This window comes from Diceros bicornis, chromosome 24 (genome assembly GCF_020826845.1).
Source record: "Diceros bicornis minor isolate mBicDic1 chromosome 24, mDicBic1.mat.cur, whole genome shotgun sequence".
NCBI classification, from domain to species: Eukaryota; Metazoa; Chordata; class Mammalia; order Perissodactyla; family Rhinocerotidae; genus Diceros; species Diceros bicornis.
Genome location: NC_080763.1, coordinates 37447537 through 37467253, shown reverse-complemented (window position 1 = coordinate 37467253; position 19717 = coordinate 37447537). Strand labels below are relative to the sequence as shown.

General features: G+C 39.0%; 2 protein-coding genes across 3 annotated transcripts in view; one reads left to right on the top strand and one right to left on the bottom strand.

The window, feature by feature from the left end:
• LOC131421176 (uncharacterized) overlaps nucleotides 1–7205 on the bottom strand; it is a 53527-nt gene extending 46322 nt beyond the window's left edge. Inside the window, exons 1-2 of the mRNA XM_058567898.1 lie at nucleotides 7101–7205; nucleotides 6121–6841 (exon numbers count right to left, since the gene is read on the bottom strand). Coding sequence (XP_058423881.1) covers nucleotides 6121–6841; nucleotides 7101–7205 — 826 coding nt within the window. The remainder of the gene's footprint in view (nucleotides 1–6120; nucleotides 6842–7100) is intronic.
• Nucleotides 6837–19717, top strand: part of PPP4R3A (protein phosphatase 4 regulatory subunit 3A) — a 38284-nt gene continuing 25403 nt past the window's right edge. For both annotated transcript variants that reach the window (XM_058567561.1, XM_058567560.1), the window contains exons 1-2: nucleotides 6837–7502; nucleotides 18048–18103. In XM_058567561.1, coding sequence (XP_058423544.1) covers nucleotides 7361–7502; nucleotides 18048–18103 — 198 coding nt within the window. In that variant the 5' untranslated portion in view covers nucleotides 6837–7360. The remainder of the gene's footprint in view (nucleotides 7503–18047; nucleotides 18104–19717) is intronic.

The window sequence follows — 19717 nt, the reverse complement described above, 5'->3', positions numbered from 1 at the left end:
TAAATTTGTACTTCATATTCAATTTTTAAAATCTAAACAGCATATTATTTAGGAATTAATACATTGAAGGTAAAACTAAAAAGCAAAGCAAAGGAACAAGTGGTTCTCCTGAGGGAAGATGGAGGGGGAAGGTGACACGGTGTACTTCTAAGATATCGGTAATGATCTATTTTAGATGATGATATAGTTTTTCATTTTATTATTACTCAAACTGTATGTTTATATATTTTTCTGTATGTATGATACATTTCATAATTTAAAACATAGACTTTAGGCTCACCTGGTAGAGCTCTTATCTCTTGTACATTGGATGTCATGAAATTTAGGGAAAGAACAAAACATGGCAAAATGCAATCTGAATCTGGAACTTTGCTCTTAGCCCCACTAATGAGCTTTGGTACCACAAATAATCCAGAACATAAAGAGTTGATTGCACTGCACCTAGATAAAAGGGCAAATGATTGTTTCATATTCTTTTAATATTTTATTTTGTAAATTATACACATCCTTACCAAATTTTCTCCTGTGATTCCTTTCTCATCTTCTGTCATGTGACCTAGAAACCTTAGTCATCCACAACTCCTCCCCACCTCAATATTGTTAGTGTCCAATTGCTATTGATTGTACATCTAACATAGCTCTTTAATACCCCTCTCTTTCCATTACTCTGCCCTGTTGCTGACGTAGGCCCGCCTGAGAATATCTAATTGGTTATTTTATAATCTCCAAGTGGGCCTCCCAGACTCCGGTCTTTACCTTCTTCAATCTGTCTTCAACATTGCCACTAGAATTCAGCTTCTAAAGTATAGACTTTTTTATTGTGGTAAAATATATGTAACATAAAATTTATCTTTGTAATAATTTTTAAGTGTACAATTCAGTGACATGAAGTCCATTCATTGTTGTGCAACCATCACTACCATCCATCTCCAGAACTTTTTCATCATTACAAACTGAAACTCTGTACCCACTCAACAATAATTTCAGCAATAATTTCAATTTCTGCAAAAAAAAAAAAAAGGCATTGGGATTTTGATAGGAGTTGCATTGGATCTGTAGATTGCTTTGGGTAGTATTGTCACCATAACAATATTGTCTTCCAATCCATGAACATGGTATGTCTTTCCATTTATTTCTTTTTAAATTCTTTCAGCAATAATTTGTAGTTTCCAGTGTACAAATCTTTCTCCTCCTTGGCTAAGTTTATTCCTATTTTATTATTTTTAATGCTACTGTAAATGGACTTGTCTTCTCAAAGAGTAAATTTTTATCGTGTCACTTTTCTGCCCCAAAAGGCTTACACGTCTCTCCATTCATTTTCAGAATAATAAGCAAATGCTTAGAATGACATTTCAGGCTTTCACAATCTTGCCTCAAATTCCGTTTTCTGCCTAATTTCCTACTTTTCCTCAGTTTGTGCTCTCCAGCCACACTGACCTGCTTATGGTTTCCTGAATTTCCATACATGTTCATATCTCCTTGTTATTTTTTGTCTTAATCCTGCAGCCTCATTTGCATTTTTCCCCATTCCTTTGACATCAAACTCATCAAGTCTCATCCCAATGCTGCCTCTTCCACAAAACTCTTCTCTGATCCCTGCAATCATCATTTTTATCACCATTTCTGTGTTCATTCAGCATGACTTTTGCATCAGTTTAACACTTATTTTGTTGTAGCTAATCTGTGGTCAATTACTGGGTCACCTTCCTAATTAGACAGTTTAGCATTCAGTTCAACAAATATCTACTGAAAACTAACCAAATTCCAGGTAATATACTTGACATTGAGTATACACAAGAATAAGAGCAAGTCCTCCCTTCAAGGAGCTTCACAAGCTAGTAGAATTAGGCATGTAAATAAACCAATAGTGTACAGGTGATAGTATAAGTACTGAAAGGACACAGAAGTGTTATAAAAGAGGGGATGACTAAGATTGTTTGGGATGGGAGCTGTTAGGGAAGGCCTAACAGAGTAGGTGAAGCCCATAAAGGATTTTAAAGGAAATAAGATGTAAAGGACATTCTAGACAGAGGCACAAAATTTGAGGCACAAAACAAAAACTAATGTTTGGGGAACTAGAAACAGTCAACATTCCTGGAGTGTAAAATTCAAAGGGCAAGTAATAGATCACGAAGGTAGATGCTGACTGTTTTGGCTTTTGACGTTTAGGTAAAATGGGAATTTGTTGAAGAATGTGTAGCATATACTGCATATCACTATATTTAGGGATACATATTTCAGAAATACATAATTTTGATAGCAGGGCATTCCCTGGATTGGAGTGAAGAAGTATTTAAACAAATAATTACCCAAATATTTAAGCTATCCACCTATTCCTTCTAATATACATCATTAGTAAAATGGCTATTTATCCTGCTTATATTATTATTCACAGGGGCACACACATAAATGGCTTTTTCTAAGACTAGGGTGATAGATTAAGTATGACAGTTGAACATGAATAAAGCTCTTGGTTAGTTAATGAAAATTAAACATTACAGACTTTTGCTCCTTTTATTATACATCTCTATCGACAAAGTACCAATTGGGTTTCCAGCAGGAATACCTATCAGTACTACACCTGTACAAGCTGTACTTTTAGGAGAGCTTGTATTTACCACATTTTTGATGAAAAGGAATGTTAAACACATCTGAAATCTATATAAAAAGCTATTCAAGAGAAAGGACAAGTACTTTCCTCTTTAAGTTCTTTTTTTGATAGAAACCTGCACAATGAAAAGAACAGAGAATAAATCATAGTAATTTTGATTGTGATTTCCATCCCAGTATCTTAATTCCCAAGCATGGTAACTGAATGATAGACTTACGGAATTTTTTCAATTTAATCTGTTCTTCATAAATATATTTGCCACTTGTTTTGCTTATTGTTAACACATGAAGAATTGCTAGTCAGCATTTTGTGAGATGGTTTTTTATATTTATCTTTTTTGTGAGGAAGATCAGCCCTGAGCTAACATCCATGCTAATCCTCCTCTTTTTGCTGAGGAAGACCGGCTCTGAGCTAATATCTATTGCCAATCCTCCTTTTTTTTCCCCCAAAGCCACAGTAGATAGCTTTATGTCATAGTTGCACATCCTTCTAGTTGCTGTACGTGGGATGCGGCCTCAGCACGGCTGGAGAAGCGGTGCCTCGGTGTGTGCCCGGGATCCGAACCCCGGGCCACCAGTAGCGGAGCGCTGCGCACTTAACCGCTAAGCCACGGGGCCAGCCCCTGTGAGATGGTTTTTATATTTAAAGAAATGAATTGTGGGTGCTAGTGTGTTCTAAGCCGGTCCTAGTCTGTTGTTGCTCCAGCTTTTATCTAAAATCCCTTTATTTTCTGATTTGTTCATGATAACATTATGTTAAGGATAGGATAAGAGAAACCGTAATATTTTTTCACAAGTATTACATACCAAATTAAATATTTACATAACTTATGAAAATAATTTAAAACAAAAATGGATGACTGCTGGAATATTTTTCTATTTTTTTTATTTTCATCTATTTATATTACACAGTGCTATGTAATAAAATGCTCATATATAGTCATATTGGCATCTGCTTTCATGGAAGAATTTCTATTATTCTTACCATCATTGCTGCACATTTACAGAATTTGAAAGCTTGAAGTGTCCTCAAAGATCATCTCATCAGGATTAAAAAACTGAGGCCCAAAAAGGTTAAGTGTCTTATCCTAGACCACCAATTTAGTGGCTGGACCACAATTAGGGCTGACTCTCCTAACACGTGGTGCCACGCCCTTCCCCCCATACAGACACCAGTATCTTCCCGGTCAAACATGGTAGTCACCTATGTGGATGGCACATTCTGGAGTTAGGCAGTGCACAATCCAGCAGCTTTGCCCGTTCTCTCCAGGGTTTTTAGTTTGGAGCAGGCAACACTATGAAATGATGACTGCAACATGGATAAAGGTAAGTAACATAGGGTAGGTATAAATATCATATAATGAATTGGCTCCACAGCATATCTTACAAGTTTATGTTATGCATGTAGGTGAACGTACAAGGTTCAGGGGAAATGCTTATGTTTAGAGCACAGGAGGAATCAGTATCTTACTTAATCTTTATAATGACCTTAGAAGTTATTATTATTCCTATCTTACAAGTGAGGAAACGGAGACACAGAGAGGTTAAGAAACTTGCAAATATCACACAGCTACCAAGAGGCAGGACCTGGACTCACAATCTAACACCCACACCCTTGACCACTATGACAATGTATCTCAACCTTTTGTGATTTGCACCCCTCCTTATTGAACTCCATTAGGAATTTTCTTAAATTGTATCACCATTTGTGCATGGCATATGATTACGCAATTATAAATTATTTGTTTACTACTATGATGGTTAGTTTTATGTCAATTTGGCGAGGCTATACTACCCAGTTATTCAACCAAACACTAATCTAGGTGTTGCTGTGAGGGTATTTTGTAGACGTGACTTTAAGTAAGGGAGATTATCCTCAGTAATCTGGGTGGGCCTCATCCAATCAGTGGAAAGGCCTTAAAACCAAAACTGAGGTTTCCCTCAGGAAGAAGAAATTCTGTCTGTGGACTGCAGTGTCAGCTCCTGCCCAAGGGATTCTAGCCTGCTGCTGACCTGCCCTACGTATTTCAGACCTGCCTAGCCAGACCCCACTATTATATAGACAAATTCCTCAAAATCGCCGTGTAGATGTATCCTACTGGTTGTTTGTCTGGTAGAACCTTGACTGATACAACTCAACTGTTATTTAAGATTATATTAAAGAGTTCATTTAAACATAATTGTTAATATTACTTACACATATAATTTTAAATCTTCTTTCCATTTAATAAATGATTCCTGCTGTTTAATTTACCTTAAAAGGACATTATAAGAAAAAGTATGATTTTTTGCCACAAATTATTTCATGCTTGGTTTGGGGATCAAATAATAACATGTAAATAAATTTAATGATGTCTTACTGCATCAAAAGTGGACAAAATTGCAGTCATGCCCTAATGGTTGAAATTTTACTTTTTAGAAAAAAAAATTGCCTTGTTTTTATAATTTTCCAGTTTTGTTTGTAAATGATGAAAGTCTCAGGCTGCTCTTTGCAAGCAGCTCTTTCTATGTGACACGCTGAGGAAGGCCCCAACTTCTGATCTTAAAACTGAAAATCCCACATTCTGGGAAACCACTCAGCCTTGGTCATGTTATCAGGGCAAGTGAAACTCAAACTACATTGTAGGTTTGATATGAGATTCCTGGTGATATTAAGCACCTGCACCTGCCAAAATGGTAGCCACTAGCCACGTGTGGCCACTGAGCACTTGAAATGTCGCTAGTGCTACCGAAGAACTGAATTTTAACCTCTAATTTTAATTAAATTTTAAATTTAAAAATTGATACTTGATTCGTTTTTGGAAAAATTTTAAGTATGTTTGAAATAACTTGAATATATGAATCTACTTTTTCAATTGTAAATTTTAATGAAATCTAAACACAGATCAGGTGCTTCCAAAAAAAAATTTAGCATCCAAATGGAAACTTACACTGAGGACAAAATACACATCATATTTTGAACTTAGTATATCCTTTGGAAAAAAGGAAGGTAAAATATCTCAATAATTTTATCCTGATATTTTAAAGGTACTGCATTCAATAAAATACATAATGAATATAAATTTCAACAGTTTCTTCATACTTTTTTAAAAAGTGGCTACTATAAAATTTAAAATTACCTATGTGGCCCACGTTTTACTTCCAGTGGACAGTGATGACCTACACAGCCTGGCAAATAGTAAAAGCCCCCAAAATGGTGGCTATTATTTGCATGACAGGAATGAGAATGTTCCTTTGTGAAGATCAGCACTGCTTAACATCTAACGTCGGGAATTACTCATCCTGATTATACCGTATCGTACCTGTTTTTCTAAGCCCCGCAAGTCCTTTTGGCAACACTGAGGGCTAGAAAAATAAGAGTTCTGATAAAGGAATGGAGGTAGCAGGTGGATTGTGAGATAAGGTTTTAGACCAAGCCCAGAAAGTGAAAACTGTCCCGAGTTTCTAGACTGGCCACATCGATGCCCCATGGCACATCCCAAGACCTGAGCCTGACCTCGCTGCCCAAACCTGTGGCCTCTCCCGTAAGCTTTTCCATTTCTTCCCAAAGGAGAAGCGCCTGAGGTCCGCGAGCCCCAAAGGCGGCCCGGAGAAGACCCTCGCGGGGGCGGGCGCGCCGCGGGGCAGCCCCAGGCCGTAGCGGCGCGGCGGCCGCAGGGCAGGGGCAGCGGCGGCTGGACGGTGACGCGCACGGGAGGGCAGCAGCCCGACTCCGATGCCGAGGCGCCCAGCGCACGGCGGGCAGAGAGCCGGCCGGCTGCAGACGCAAGCTCCACGCCCCTTCCGAATCCCCGAGCGGGGTGATGACGAACACAGCGCGCGACGGACGCACACGCCGCCCCGCGCTCGCACGGCGGTGCGTGCAGGGAGCGCGAGGGAGCCCCGGGCCGTCACCGGCGTCGCGACCAGCGATCCGCCTCCTCCGCTCCTTGCGTTCCCGCCACCTCGGCGATTCGGCGCCCGCCTCCCGCCTCCGTCCGAGGCCTCCGCCGCAGCGACGCTCCTGGCCTCGCTCCTGTCTCTTTAAATGGTGGGGCCAACGGGCCGCCCCTGCAGCTGCTGCCTGGGTGGCCCCGCGCGCCGTTATTGAGGGCGAACCAAGATGGCGGCGGCTTTGGCTGTGTGAGGAAGACGGAAGAGGTGGCGGCAGCGCCGAGGGGAAAGGGACTTCCAGGAGGTCGGAGCTCTCGGGCGCCGGGGGCTCTCGGAGTCTCCCGCGCAGTGGTGGCAGCTACAGCGGGGACAGGCGCTCGTCGGCCTCGGACATTTGAAGCGGCGGAGCGAAGCGGAGCCGCCGGCAGCGGCGGCAGGGCCGGGTAGAGGGAAGGAAAACATGGCGGCGGCGGCCTGAGGAGGCGGCGGCGGCCTGAGGAGGCGGCGGCGGCGGCGCGGGAAGCGGCTTCGCGGCGATCATGGCGGAGGCGGGAGCAGGGCAGTGACCGGCGCCCCGAGTTCCTCCCGCGGCGGGGCGGGCGGCTGCGGAGCCTTACGCTCCCCCGTCGGGGCGGCCGGGCTCGCCGGGCCCGCACAATAGCGCCGAGGAGCGGAGGCGAGGAGAGGCGGCGGCCCGGAGCGCGGGCCCCGGAGCGGGCCATGCGGGCGGCAGCGCGGCCCCGCGGCGGCCAGCGGCGGCAGTGAGGCCGGGGCGCCCTCCGCTTGCAGGCGTCCTCCCGCCGCGGCGCCCGCCTGTCCCGGACTCCCTTCCCGGGCGAGTCGGCGGGGCCTCTGGCCTGGCCCCCCGGGCGGCACGATGACCGACACCCGGCGGCGAGTGAAGGTGTACACGCTCAACGAGGACCGACAGTGGGACGACAGGGGCACCGGGCATGTGTCGTCCGGCTACGTGGAGCGGCTGAAGGGCATGTCCCTGCTTGTCAGGGCCGAGAGCGACGGTAAGTGGGACCCTCGCCTCCCCCGCGGTCATGGGCCACCTCCCTCGTTCTTGGGGGACCTCTCCCTACGAGAACCGAGGGGGCGGCTGCCGCCTCGGGGGAGGGCGCGCCACCGGTCCCCCAGCCCTCCCGGAGCTACACGAGAGCCCTGGAAAGATTTCCTGTCTCCGAGCGCCTGGGGAACACTCGGGCTGCGAGCGGAGCCGGGCATGTTTGAGCGGTGCCTCCTGGGAGCGTGGAGAGGTCGGGGACCTGGGACCGGGACTGTTCTTTTGCACTCGAGTGACCTTGAGAAAGGCACTGATTAATGCGATCTTTTGCCTTAGTTCACCCATCTGGAAAGCAGGCACGAAACTTTTCTCGGAGCTAAGCAAGTTCCTGGCTGTTTCACTCTTTGGAGAACATTTTGGTGTGCTTTTTCTTCTTTCTTTAAAAACATGTTTTTGCTACATCTTTCTGATCCTCTTTGCAGGTTGGCAACACTGGTTCACGGATCTGGCAAGTCTACACTCGGCAGAGAACTTGCTGCTTTGCCGTGAGAAGATAGATTTGTGTTCCCCGGTGTTAGCTGCCTTTTTCATTAGTAACGCAGAATTTTGTTTGTAGTTTCGCTGTGTAAAAGTCTTCTAAGTTTGGAATCATTGTATGCGAGCTGTTTTGATTGCTTGAATGTATATTCATAATTTGGTTCAGTTAACAGGTAGGGACGCTTCATGTATTTTGAAAGAGCCCTCAAGGTTCAAAGATCAAGTTGTTTGAAAATAAGTGTTTCCCTGTTTTTAAAGATTTACGGGATTGCCACTTCCCTCAGTGGCATATACCCTGGATTTCACTTAAAGAAAATGTTTATGTCGGGTAAAACTATTTTCACATTGTCTCTACTGTGAATTTCACTTACAGAAAATGTTCACATCAGGTAAAACTATTTTCAGATTGTTTTTTCTGAATTTGAAAACTTGTTACATTAGTCTATAATTTTATAGCAGTTATTTCAGTTTATTATGCTAGTAGTTTTGTGTCTGAATTGTTACAAATTCATTTCAATGAATTTTAATTGGACTTTATGCAGAACTCCAATTCCATAACAAACAAGATTCACTCTTCTGTAATTGAAGACTCTAGGAACATGGATTTTTAGTTTGAGTCGAAAAGTGGTAATTTGGAGTATATTGCCCACAGGTTACCTCTGTAAGGCCTCCCCATATAACTTAAACCTGGAGAAATATTATTTCCTTTTGGAGGCATTTAAAGGGTCTGAATACATTGGGTATATTTTTCTGAGGCCTATTATCTGACTCGTAAAAGACAAGTTTGAATGTCAGGTGTTAGTGACATACAAAAAAGCACACTATCGAATAGTAACCAACTAACCTCTACATCTTTGGATGTTTGGGAAACTTTTTACATAGTGAGTTGGAAGGTGTGGGCTTTGTAGGTTCATTTAACTTCTTTTGAAATGAAAACATGTAGATTTGAGATCAATTATTTGAAGTCTCGTAATTTAAAATAACACATAAACTTTCACATCATGTGTTCAATTGGACTTACTATACAAAGTCCTTTATTAAAGGATTTTTATGCATTAAGTCTTAGTGTCATACTATCACAGGGAATCATGCTCTACTAACATAGTAATAGGGGAAGTTTTTTTCCAATTTTTATTTTTACCACTTTGGAAATAGCCGCAATGGCTAAAACAAAATGGCTTTAATTTTATCTAATGGGGAAAGAGCTGGAATAAATTAACTGATGGGCCCTTGTTAAATTTAAGTTGTAAGGAAAACTAAATCCAAAGAGTGGGCTTAGAAAATTCCAGGATACTTGTGAGATATTGTTGGAAATAATCTTTAGTTTGATGATTAACGTTTTTTTCTAACAGGAAAACTCCAAATAGGAATAACAGTCTAATAGTTATTGAGTGCTTACCATGTGCCAGAGACTCTTTACTTCTGTCCGGTTGGTGTAGGCACTATTATTAGCCATATATTGCGATTGGGGAAACTGAGGCTCAGAGAGGCTAAGTAACTTAAGATCACACAGCTAGGTTAAGAAGCAAGGTCATTGTTCAAGCTGGGGTGGGGGAAGGGTGCCTGGGTTTGAGTGAGGCATCTAGCCTGTGGCTTGAAATTAGTATCAGTTATTTAATTATTATCATTAAGTGTTTACAGTGTGTTTTAAATTCCCAAATTGCTGTTTATTTGCATTTGCTGCTTTATATTTAGACTCAAAGTTTATCTCAAAGAAAATGAAAACGATTTTTAGCCTAAAGATATTTAAAAGTATAGTTGATCTCTAAGCCACACACTGGAGTTTTTATATTGACTGCCACTTTGGGTTATCCATTATTGTGTGCCTCCTCCATTCTCCGTTATAGGATAATTGAGAATTTTCTTTTTACTGTGATGAGCAAAATGGAAAATATTTTTGATTTTCCATAAAATGAGTCATTTATCTTATTAGAGGAGCTTACACACTTATCTTAAAATCAGGAAGGCAGTTTCTGAATGGAAGTACTTGTGGCCTCCGTGTTACAGAACACATCTGTCTGGGTAAGTATGCCCTTCCCCCCTGAAGCTGAGGCCTGGCAAATCTGTAGCCCACCTTGCCTTGGAAGAGAGAGATGTCCCACCAAGCTACTGAGCCCATTTTCTGGATTGCATCCTTATTCAATAGGTTCCTACTGGCAAAATATGTTGTAGGAACATACCCTTTTCTTTAATGAAAATAAAGTTGTGTGTTCCAAGTCCCTCCTGATTTTGTGAGATTTTTCAGATTTTCTCTCTCAGATTTTATTGTAGCCATGTACCTGCAAATTGCCATCTTCCAATAAAGATTACTTGGTATTATTTTTTCTCCTTGCAGCTTATGCTGTACCTGTTAACTTGCTGAAGTTAGGATAATAGTGTCATCCCTTACATGCTCTCTCACTTTATGTTCAAGTCATTCTAATTCTTTTTTCCGTTATGGGTTTTACCACCTCCACCTGCCAATTTTAGAACTGATAAAGTCAAGAAATTGGAATTTCTCCACACTCTGAAGACTGTATTTGAACATAAAATCACATCCATACTCTTTATTCTGGATTACTTGCCAAGTATGAAGAATAGTGTTCTATTTGGTTTTCACCTTAAGTTTTATAAAGTCTTTACATTTCAAAATAGTTTTATCTGTTATCTGACTTGCCTGTTTAGAGTTAGATTAAATTCTCACTGTTATTTGAGGCATGAAGAAAATGAGACATGGGGAAATGTTTTCATCAAGGTAGCACTGCTAGCTAGTGGTAAAAACTGGAATCCTGTGCTTCTGCCTCTTGATAGAACTTGGTTGTAGGTAGATCTTCCTCTACTCCCACTATAATTAGAAAAGGAGGTCAGAACACTTTGGATGGGAAAAGTCTTTTTTGTTTTGTTTTGGCGGCTGTGGTGAGAGAAATGAACAGAGATAGCATCAGCTTTTTTTTAATTATTGCTGTTCTAAATCAGTAAGTAGTATAGAATCTTGGATACAGTAAGCATTCCAGATTTAGCTACCATGAAGTGCTCAGTGTCAGTACTGGGAGAAATATTTCACTTTGAAATATGGCTTTAAACACTTTTTTTCTTGTGTAGACTTACTTTGTAGAAAATTAACAGGCCTAGGGTAACCAAACCCTTATTTATCATCTGTTGCATGTGATAACTTCTGAAAGTTTTAGGGCCATTAGCTACATTGGGTATAGCTGATGGGGCTCGAGTGTAGCGAAGGCTTGACACAGGTGTGGAACCTTTTAACGTAATGCTACCAGTTTTTTTCCCATGAGTCTTCATTTCAGTTTTTAAGTGCCATGTATAATCTGTGGGCAGCAAAATCGGGAGGGACTTGAAACACAGACCTGCTATAGGTTTAAAGCATACACTAGTTTCCTATCCAGGTGAGATTTTGGACTCCCATGTTCTCATTTTTTATGGCATTTTCTTCGTACTAATGAAGTGTAGCACCTAAGCCCCTGCCCCTAGCTTTGAGCATTCAACCTAGAGGTTGAACCATTTACTCAGGAGTGACAGAGCTGCAGCTATTCATTCTGAAATCCTCAAGTATTTATCCAAATCTAAACTAAGGCCAGGACCTAAGTTTCTTAACCCCAAACCAGATACTCCCATACTACCTGAATCTGGTTGGTTGGTTTGTAGATATTGAAAATAGAGCCATAAAAGTTATAGAAACTTTCTATAATATCTCATTTTGCCAGTGAAAGGAAATGATATCTAAACAAGTGAGTTGTCCAGTTATGTAAAACTATGTACCAGAAGATTAAAAATCTCAATTTTCATGTACTGTTTCCTAAATATTATATACTAGAATGTTTTTCCTAAGCAGTATAATGAACCTCTCTTGGTTAACCTTTCATTTCTAATGTGTTTCTGGATCATCATTATCAATACTAATTTTTCTACTATTCAACAATACAGTGATGCTAATGAAATGATATTCTGATCATGACCTAAAAAAACAAGTATTGAGTGCTGGTTATGTATAGATACTGGGGTAGGCACTTTAATTTAAATTTTAAGTTAATACTTAAAGCAACTCTATGAGGTATTATTTTTTCTAACCGTTAAGTCTTGTTGTATTGATTCTTTGAGTGGATAGTTTTGTTTTGTGGTCTTTTTTTCATTTACCCAGCCAGAAATCTAGATTTTTTTTAAGTGTAAAATCTTTCCATTTTAAAGTATTTGCATGAATTCGGTGGATGAGTGTTTGTTAGACTAGGACTCAAACAAGTCTGATGGCCATTTCTCCAGCCATTGTGTCTCCTAGCTGGATCCAGGCTGCGGGTGCTAATTTTGACTTCTCTGATTTGAACTCTTTTCAAATGATACTTCACTCTGTGCTACCAGCTACCCTCACCCTGCTCCCTGGTGGTATTGTTTTGATAAAGGTGTATTGGGGGTTGGCAACGGGATATAAGAAAAGCTCTCACATTTCATGATAAAGGAGGAATGCAGATGTCATGAAGTAGGAAGGGAATATTTTTAATGACCTAATTATTTATACTCCTAATTGTACTATTTGTTTTGCTATCAGTGTATAACTTCTGCCTGCAGTTGTCTTGGTGATGTTCTGAGTGGCATTTCCCCTCCTATACCATTGTTTCCCCATTTCCTGAGTGTACAGACCTCCTTTTTATCAGTATATATGGGGCATCTATTTGTGTCAGGGTACACAAATCTATCTCATCTAAAAGTAGCATAGGTTTCCAATGTATATATTTAATTCACACGACACTGTTGGTGGCATAGAGTAGTAGTTCTCAAACTTTTTTCCTCAAGATGCCTTGATACTCTTAAAATTGAAGACCCCCAAAAGCTTTTGTTTATGTGGGTTGTATCAATATATATTATATTAGAAATTAAAACTAAGACTTTAAAAAGCTTTTCTAAATCAAGAATTTAGTGAGAAGAGTGTCATTATTTTACATTTTTACAAATCTTTAATTTTAATAAAGTAGGATTCTCATCTGCTTCTGCATTCAATCTGTTGCAATATCACAGTGTAGACATGGTGAGAGACATGAGTGAAAAGGCAAATAACCTCTTAGTAATATGAAAACAGTTTTAATTTTCCATACCCCTTGAGGTCCCCACACTTTGAGAACAACTGGCATAGAGACTGTTTCTAGTTTTTTTACCATTAAAAACACTGCCAGTGACATCTTTATTCATATACTTGGCACCTGTGTGAGGGTATAGGCTAATTTCCTAGAAGAATAATTGTTGGACCAAAGAGTAGTATGTGTTTAAAAGCTTGGTAGGTAAAGATAAATGACCCTCCAAAGAAGTTGTGCTGATTTTCAGTCTTGGTGATAGTAACTGAGAATTAAGAACCCTTCCTTAATTTTTTGAAGAAGTATATGTGCAAATACAGACTTATAGACCTATCAGAACTTCTTTGGAATGGACCCTGACAAGCATTTACTGTGCAGGAGTACTCTTTCGTTCACCTGTGGCTGGTTGATTTTGCCTGATGGTCTGAATGATAGATTCTGCAATGACAAATTTAATTACACGTATAGATGCATTCCCCTTAGCTTGATCACTCTCTCGATTTTTCTTTGTGTCTCCATATTTCCTTGCCAGTTGTTCAGGTTGGAAGTGGTAAGGCCTTTCTCAAGTCTTGATATTGGAGTTTGCTATGTAGGCTTGTCTTTCTTTGCTCTGTGTGACAGTGTCTTTCTCACATGCCTGAGGAGGAGGTGTCACGGGGAAGGTGAGAGAATTCTTCTTGGGGGATAAGAGCGTCTATTTCATTGGAGTGGATGAATCTGTTTCTCACATAAGCTGGGGTGGGAGGCTGTCTTGCATATGTGCTTCAGTTATTAAGATATACCAGAACTACCTGTTATCAAAAGCATGTGTTCCCCTTAATGAGAACCTTCTCTGCCTCCCTCAGTGTTGCTTAAGATCTCCTAATAAGGATCATCTTCCTCATTTCTCCTGTTGTCTCTACTACCAGGATAAATGCCTCTCACCTACAGCTGAACTCTACATCCCCATCCATACCCACATATCACTAGGATGGAATTACTGTTCCAAGTACTGTAGCTATAGCAGCTGATACACATAAACTTGATGGGAGGAAGGATTGTGTTATTGCATATTAATATTCAACTGGATCTTTTTCAGTTGATTGGAGAAGTGCTCATAACTTGATCCAATAGAAGCTAAGAGATGGGGTGGAGAACCTAAGATGGACCAGAAATAAAACTGGAAATGTCTTTTTACTCTTGTTACTTAGGTCCCAAACTAAAAGGCTGTTTCTCATGTTCCAGACTCTACAGCCTACTGATCTCTCTTAGGAAACATGGTATTCGGGGACCAGAGCTGGACTTCCGCAAGTGGTATCTTAGACCAAAGCCATGGGATATGGCTGAAATGGGTTTCAGTAGCGATACCTCCCCCTAACATCTTGAATTGTCCAGGAAAAAAAGAAAAGCTTGGCAACACCAGAAGCTTCTAGCATGTGCTTAATTCTTGCTTTTAGCCAGGGCTTTGGGAGGGAACACTTTAGACTTTCAGCTTTTGATTTTTCCTTTCTAATTACCCTGACCATGTAACAGTGCTGAGAGCAAGTTTTGAAGCAAATGCAAAAGGGTCTGGTACTTGAAAAAGAATAGTTAGACCACTGCAGGGGGGGGGGTTTGTTTGTTTTAGCAGCTGCCAAGTCAGGTGTGTGTTTTCTTGAAAGCACAACTTGAAGTGATAACTCCAGCCCCCTGTGCCATGTGTTGTTTACCCTTTCTCTTAAACTTTTAAAAAAACTTGTGAAGTATAATACATCAAAAAGGTACACAAATCATAAGTATTCAGCTTGATAAATTTTCACAAAATAACCAGCACACAGATGAAGAAACAACATAACCAGCACTCTGGAAGCTGGCTTCGTGTCCCTTCTCAACCACTATCTTCCCTTCTCCCACTCCCCTCCCCACCCCCACAACTGCTAAGCTAACTTCTAACACCATAGATTAATTTTTGCCCCTTTCTGAACGTATATAAATGGAATTATGTGGTATATACTTTTGTTTGAGGCTTTCATCCATGTTTGTAAGATTCATGAATGTCGTTTCATTCGCATATATTTGGTTCAATCATTAACATTGCTATATGATATTCTATTGTATGGATATTTACACTTTTTTTTTTAACAGCATTCACATGGCATATAATTCAACCATTCAAAGTGTACAAGTCAGTGTTTTTAGTATATTCACAGGGTTATGCAACTGTCACTGCAATCTAATTTTAGAGTATTTTGTCTTCTCTAAAAGAAATCATGTACCCATTAGCAATCACTACCCATTCACTCCCGCTACCTCCCAGCCCTAAACAACCACTAACCTACAAATCTTTCTCTAGCTTTGCATGTTCTGGACGTTTCATATGAATGCAGTCATGTAATATATGGTCTTTCGTGACTGGTTTCTTTCACTTATAATGGTTTCAAGGTTTATCCATGTTATAGCATGTATCAGAACTTCATTTCTTTGTATAGCTTAATAGTATTTCATTTTACTTATCCATTCATCAGCTTTTGGACATTTGGATTGTTTCTACATTTTGCTATTATGGATAATGCTGCTGTGAACATACGTGTACACATATTTGTAGGGGAATATGTTTTCATTTCTCTTGGGTATATACCTGGGAATGGAATTGCTGGTAATGCTAACTTTTTGAGGAACTGCCAAGCTGCTCTCCAAGTGGATGCCTTTTTACATACCCACAAGTAAAATATGAGGGTTCCCATCTCTCCACATGGTTGCCAACACTTGTTATTGTCTGTCTTTGATTATAGGCATTCTAGCTAGTGTGAAATGGTTTCTTCTTTATGGTTTTGATTTGCATTTCCCTAATGACTAATGATGTTGAGCATCTTTTCATATGTTTATTGTCTATTTGTGTATCTTCTTTGGAGAAATGTCTGTTCATATCCATTGCCCATTTTTAAATTGGATTGTCTTTTTATTTTTGAGTTGTAGGAGTTCTGGATATAAGTCCCTTATCAGATATATGATTTCCAAATAATTTCTCCCATTCTGTGGGTTGTCTTTTACATTCTTGATGGTATTATTTGTAGCACAGAAGTTTTTAATTTTGATCATGTCCAGTTATCATCATTTATCAATGATGTCCAATTTTTTCTTTTGGGTAGGTTGTGCTTTTATGCACTTTAACTTTTAAAGAGGCATTACTTTCTCAGTTTGGTTCTATGACACTAGACCTCTTGAATCTTCTGAAATATAAAGTAATCCAGTTGTTTGATTCACTCTATTATCTTATTTACATTAGTTTTTTAGAGTTGGATTATTTTTGAGGACGTGATATATTTCAAAGTAGGTTTTTGGGAATGTATTTTCTCATAGAAACCATGTTTTGGGTATAATTATATGCTACAACTTGTCTTTAAAAAGTAAGTTTAATCCATAATGTACCTGACATACTCTGTGATTTCATTGGGAAATAATAGAATGCAATTTTTGTTCTAGTAGTTAAACAAAACAATGAAAAAATATTAAAGTTTGTTGGAGACTTTTAATACTTTTAAAGGACTCTAGATATTGAGTTAATTCGCTTGCTGCTTTTTCTTACTATGAATGCATCAGTAGACAACTCTTAATAATTACCAAAATAAAAATCCAATAATTGTGCATAAAGAAAATCGAAGGAGCACTGGAAATTTTATTTTGATTGTTCTGGCAAAAGTTGGAAAATGAGGAAGAAGATTAAACAATTTCCTCTAGAATGTAAGAATATTTGTCTGATCTCACTGAGCCAAAAATAATGAAAACAGCCCAAAGAAATGGTTTTGGGGGTGTAGGTGGGAAAAACATGGAGACTGTTTAGTTACCTTAAGAACAGAAAGGATAAGAGACAGATTTGGGGTTGAGCAGTTCACCTGTGCTAGACACAGAGGATTCGAGTGAAGTGGGAAGCTGTTCATGTGCACAGGGTGTTTGAAAATTGTCATCACAACTTGGTAAATGCTGATATTATACTATATTCAGTATCACTTAGCGCTCTTATGAGTACATAGTAGTGAACGGTCAGCAAATCACTAACGTGGGACAGTATCATAAAATTAGTCAACAAATTTTAACATAAAAGCAAACTAATGAAATTTGGAAATGTTAAGAGCACCCTTTTCTCAACTGTCGAGCCACTGTTTTGGAATGGGTAAAGCAGCTGTTAAGTGTAATATGAGAAGAAATGAAAGCTTTGGATGAGAGACAGCTGCAGAAGAAACTGCTCCTCCTCAAGCATTTTGGGCCAGAACTTGTCCTTAGATCGTGCATTGGGGGATAAAGTGGAACTGGTTGAGGGGAGAGGTGTAAGTTTAGTCTTAAAATTTGATTTTTGTCACAAAGCAGTAGTTATTTTCTCAATATCATGAGTCTTATGGTATTGCCAGGGGAAAAACAGAAATGTGCAGATTAGCTTACTATGAGAAATAAATTGATTATTTGAAGATGGAGTAGTAATTCCTGTATTAAGAAACAGAAATATGAGATTTTTGAAGGTGAAGCATAATTTGAGGATGTACTTGGGCAATAGATCATATCCTTGATGTTTTCAAACTTTTGCATATGAATTCTCATTTTATTTTCAGTCTTCATAGATAGATCAGATTCTGTTATAATACTTATTTGCATGTTTTAAAATATTTCTCCAAGTAATGCAGCATATCAGAGATTTAAACCCAGATCATCTGGTTTCATGCTGTGCAGTTTCACTACCTTGTGCTGCCCATCAGTTGTTAGATTTCTATTATCATCCAGTCCTCACTCTTCAGATGATCATGTGTCTTGTTAAAAGTGAGCATGTATAAAGCAAGTATTTCTTAGGTTACAAGTTATTATATTTAAAGTTGTATTGTTTTTAAAATAACATTTCCTTAACTGAAGTTGTATATGCATCAGATGTTCAGAAAAGGTAATGTGTGTATGTAAGGGAATATTATTTTGCTGCTTTGCAATTACATTGTGGAATGTCTTTTTCTGTTTCTTAGGTTCTCTACTGTTAGAGTCCAAAATAAATCCTAACACTGCATACCAGAAACAACAGGTAAAATTTTCAAGATGCTGTGTTTTATTTTGCGTATTATCCTCTCAGTTTGATGACTAAATGAAAATTTACCATTTGGTTCCTTATAATGAAAAATTCAGAACAGATTACAACATACTTTGCCAATCTAATTCTAAAAATACGATTTCTACCAATTTCTATAGTGTATAAAGCAATCATTTTAAATTAAAAAAAAACTTGCTGAACTTGCTAAGTGTATGTTCCAGATAATCTACCAACTGAGCCTTAATTCTCAAAAGTTAAAACTAAACACAGTTTTCTTGTTTCTACCTAAAGAAAAAAAAAGTGACCACTGGTGTAATAATCAGCTACTAACAACTCAATGGTGGAAACTTCTTCCTTTGCAGTTGTAGATGCTAGTGCAGAAGGAACGTTCATATCCCTATACAGCAACTCAGTGTGGATAAGAATCTGATTTCTTACACAGCCTGAATAGGACTTTATAATGATGTTAGGTTTTTAAGGCAACTTTCAATTTGAGTACACTCTCTTTCTTGTACTCTTCTGATGTATAAGAGATTATTTGAAAATAAATCTTTCACTTAGTACCTACTAGCACTATCGTCAAATGGTATTTATTCAGAACACACACATATAGAAACACTGAGTGCTCTACAAAGCCAGTGTCAGTATCAGTCCCCTCATTGCTCTGAAGGTGCAGATATAAAATAATTTAAAATAAAGAATATTACCAATACAGTCATATATATATGTTTATAAATAAATTATAAATGTTTTGCCTCATCATTAATCATTAAAATATTACAGAAAGAAAATAGTATTGGCTTTATTTTGCCCATTAGAGGATGCCTAAAGATTGTGACTTGCTTGAGGTCACACAGATAGTACATAAAAAGCTGATATTAATGCCTAAATTTATTTACTGGTGATTTATTTGTCTAACAAACATTGGTACAACATGAAATATTTTCTTGATAGTTTAATGGTCTGTTAACTCTTTGTTGTATTTAATGTTCTTAAGAAAACTTTTAGGTTTGCTTGGAATGGCTGGAGACTAGAGTGTTTGGCTTTGATGTTTTGAGGTTTCAATCTGCTGAAGAGTAAAAGCACATCCTAAGAAAAAGGAAAGATCAAGTCTATTTTGAGGATAAAGGAACAAATCCATATGTCTTAACCTGTAGGTTGTTGGATGACAAGCAAGATGATTTGGTTGAAAATTAGGCTTTTCAAGGAAAACAGAAGGGCAATTCCTAAAAATTTTCAAACTTCTAAATTTGTCAAATGGGTAATTAAGAGCATATGTCTACTTGTACTCTGATTTGAGCTTCCAAATGATTCTGAATATACATTGTGGCAGAGCAGTTGCTTGCAGTTGGATTAAATCTATCTTATTACTATGTGATACTGGTTTTAGACTTGTTCCACTGGGTCTTATATTAGCACCAGTTTTCCTAACAGTATGTGTTACACTCATTTTAAAGACAAACTGAGGCTCAAGGAGGTTACCCAACTGACTAATTTCTGGCATGTTAATCTTAACAATGTTAATGTAAATTATTTTAAGCTTGAACAGCTACTCACTCACTGTGGAACAGATTGCCTGCCTGAGATCTGTGATCTCTGGAAGTCCTT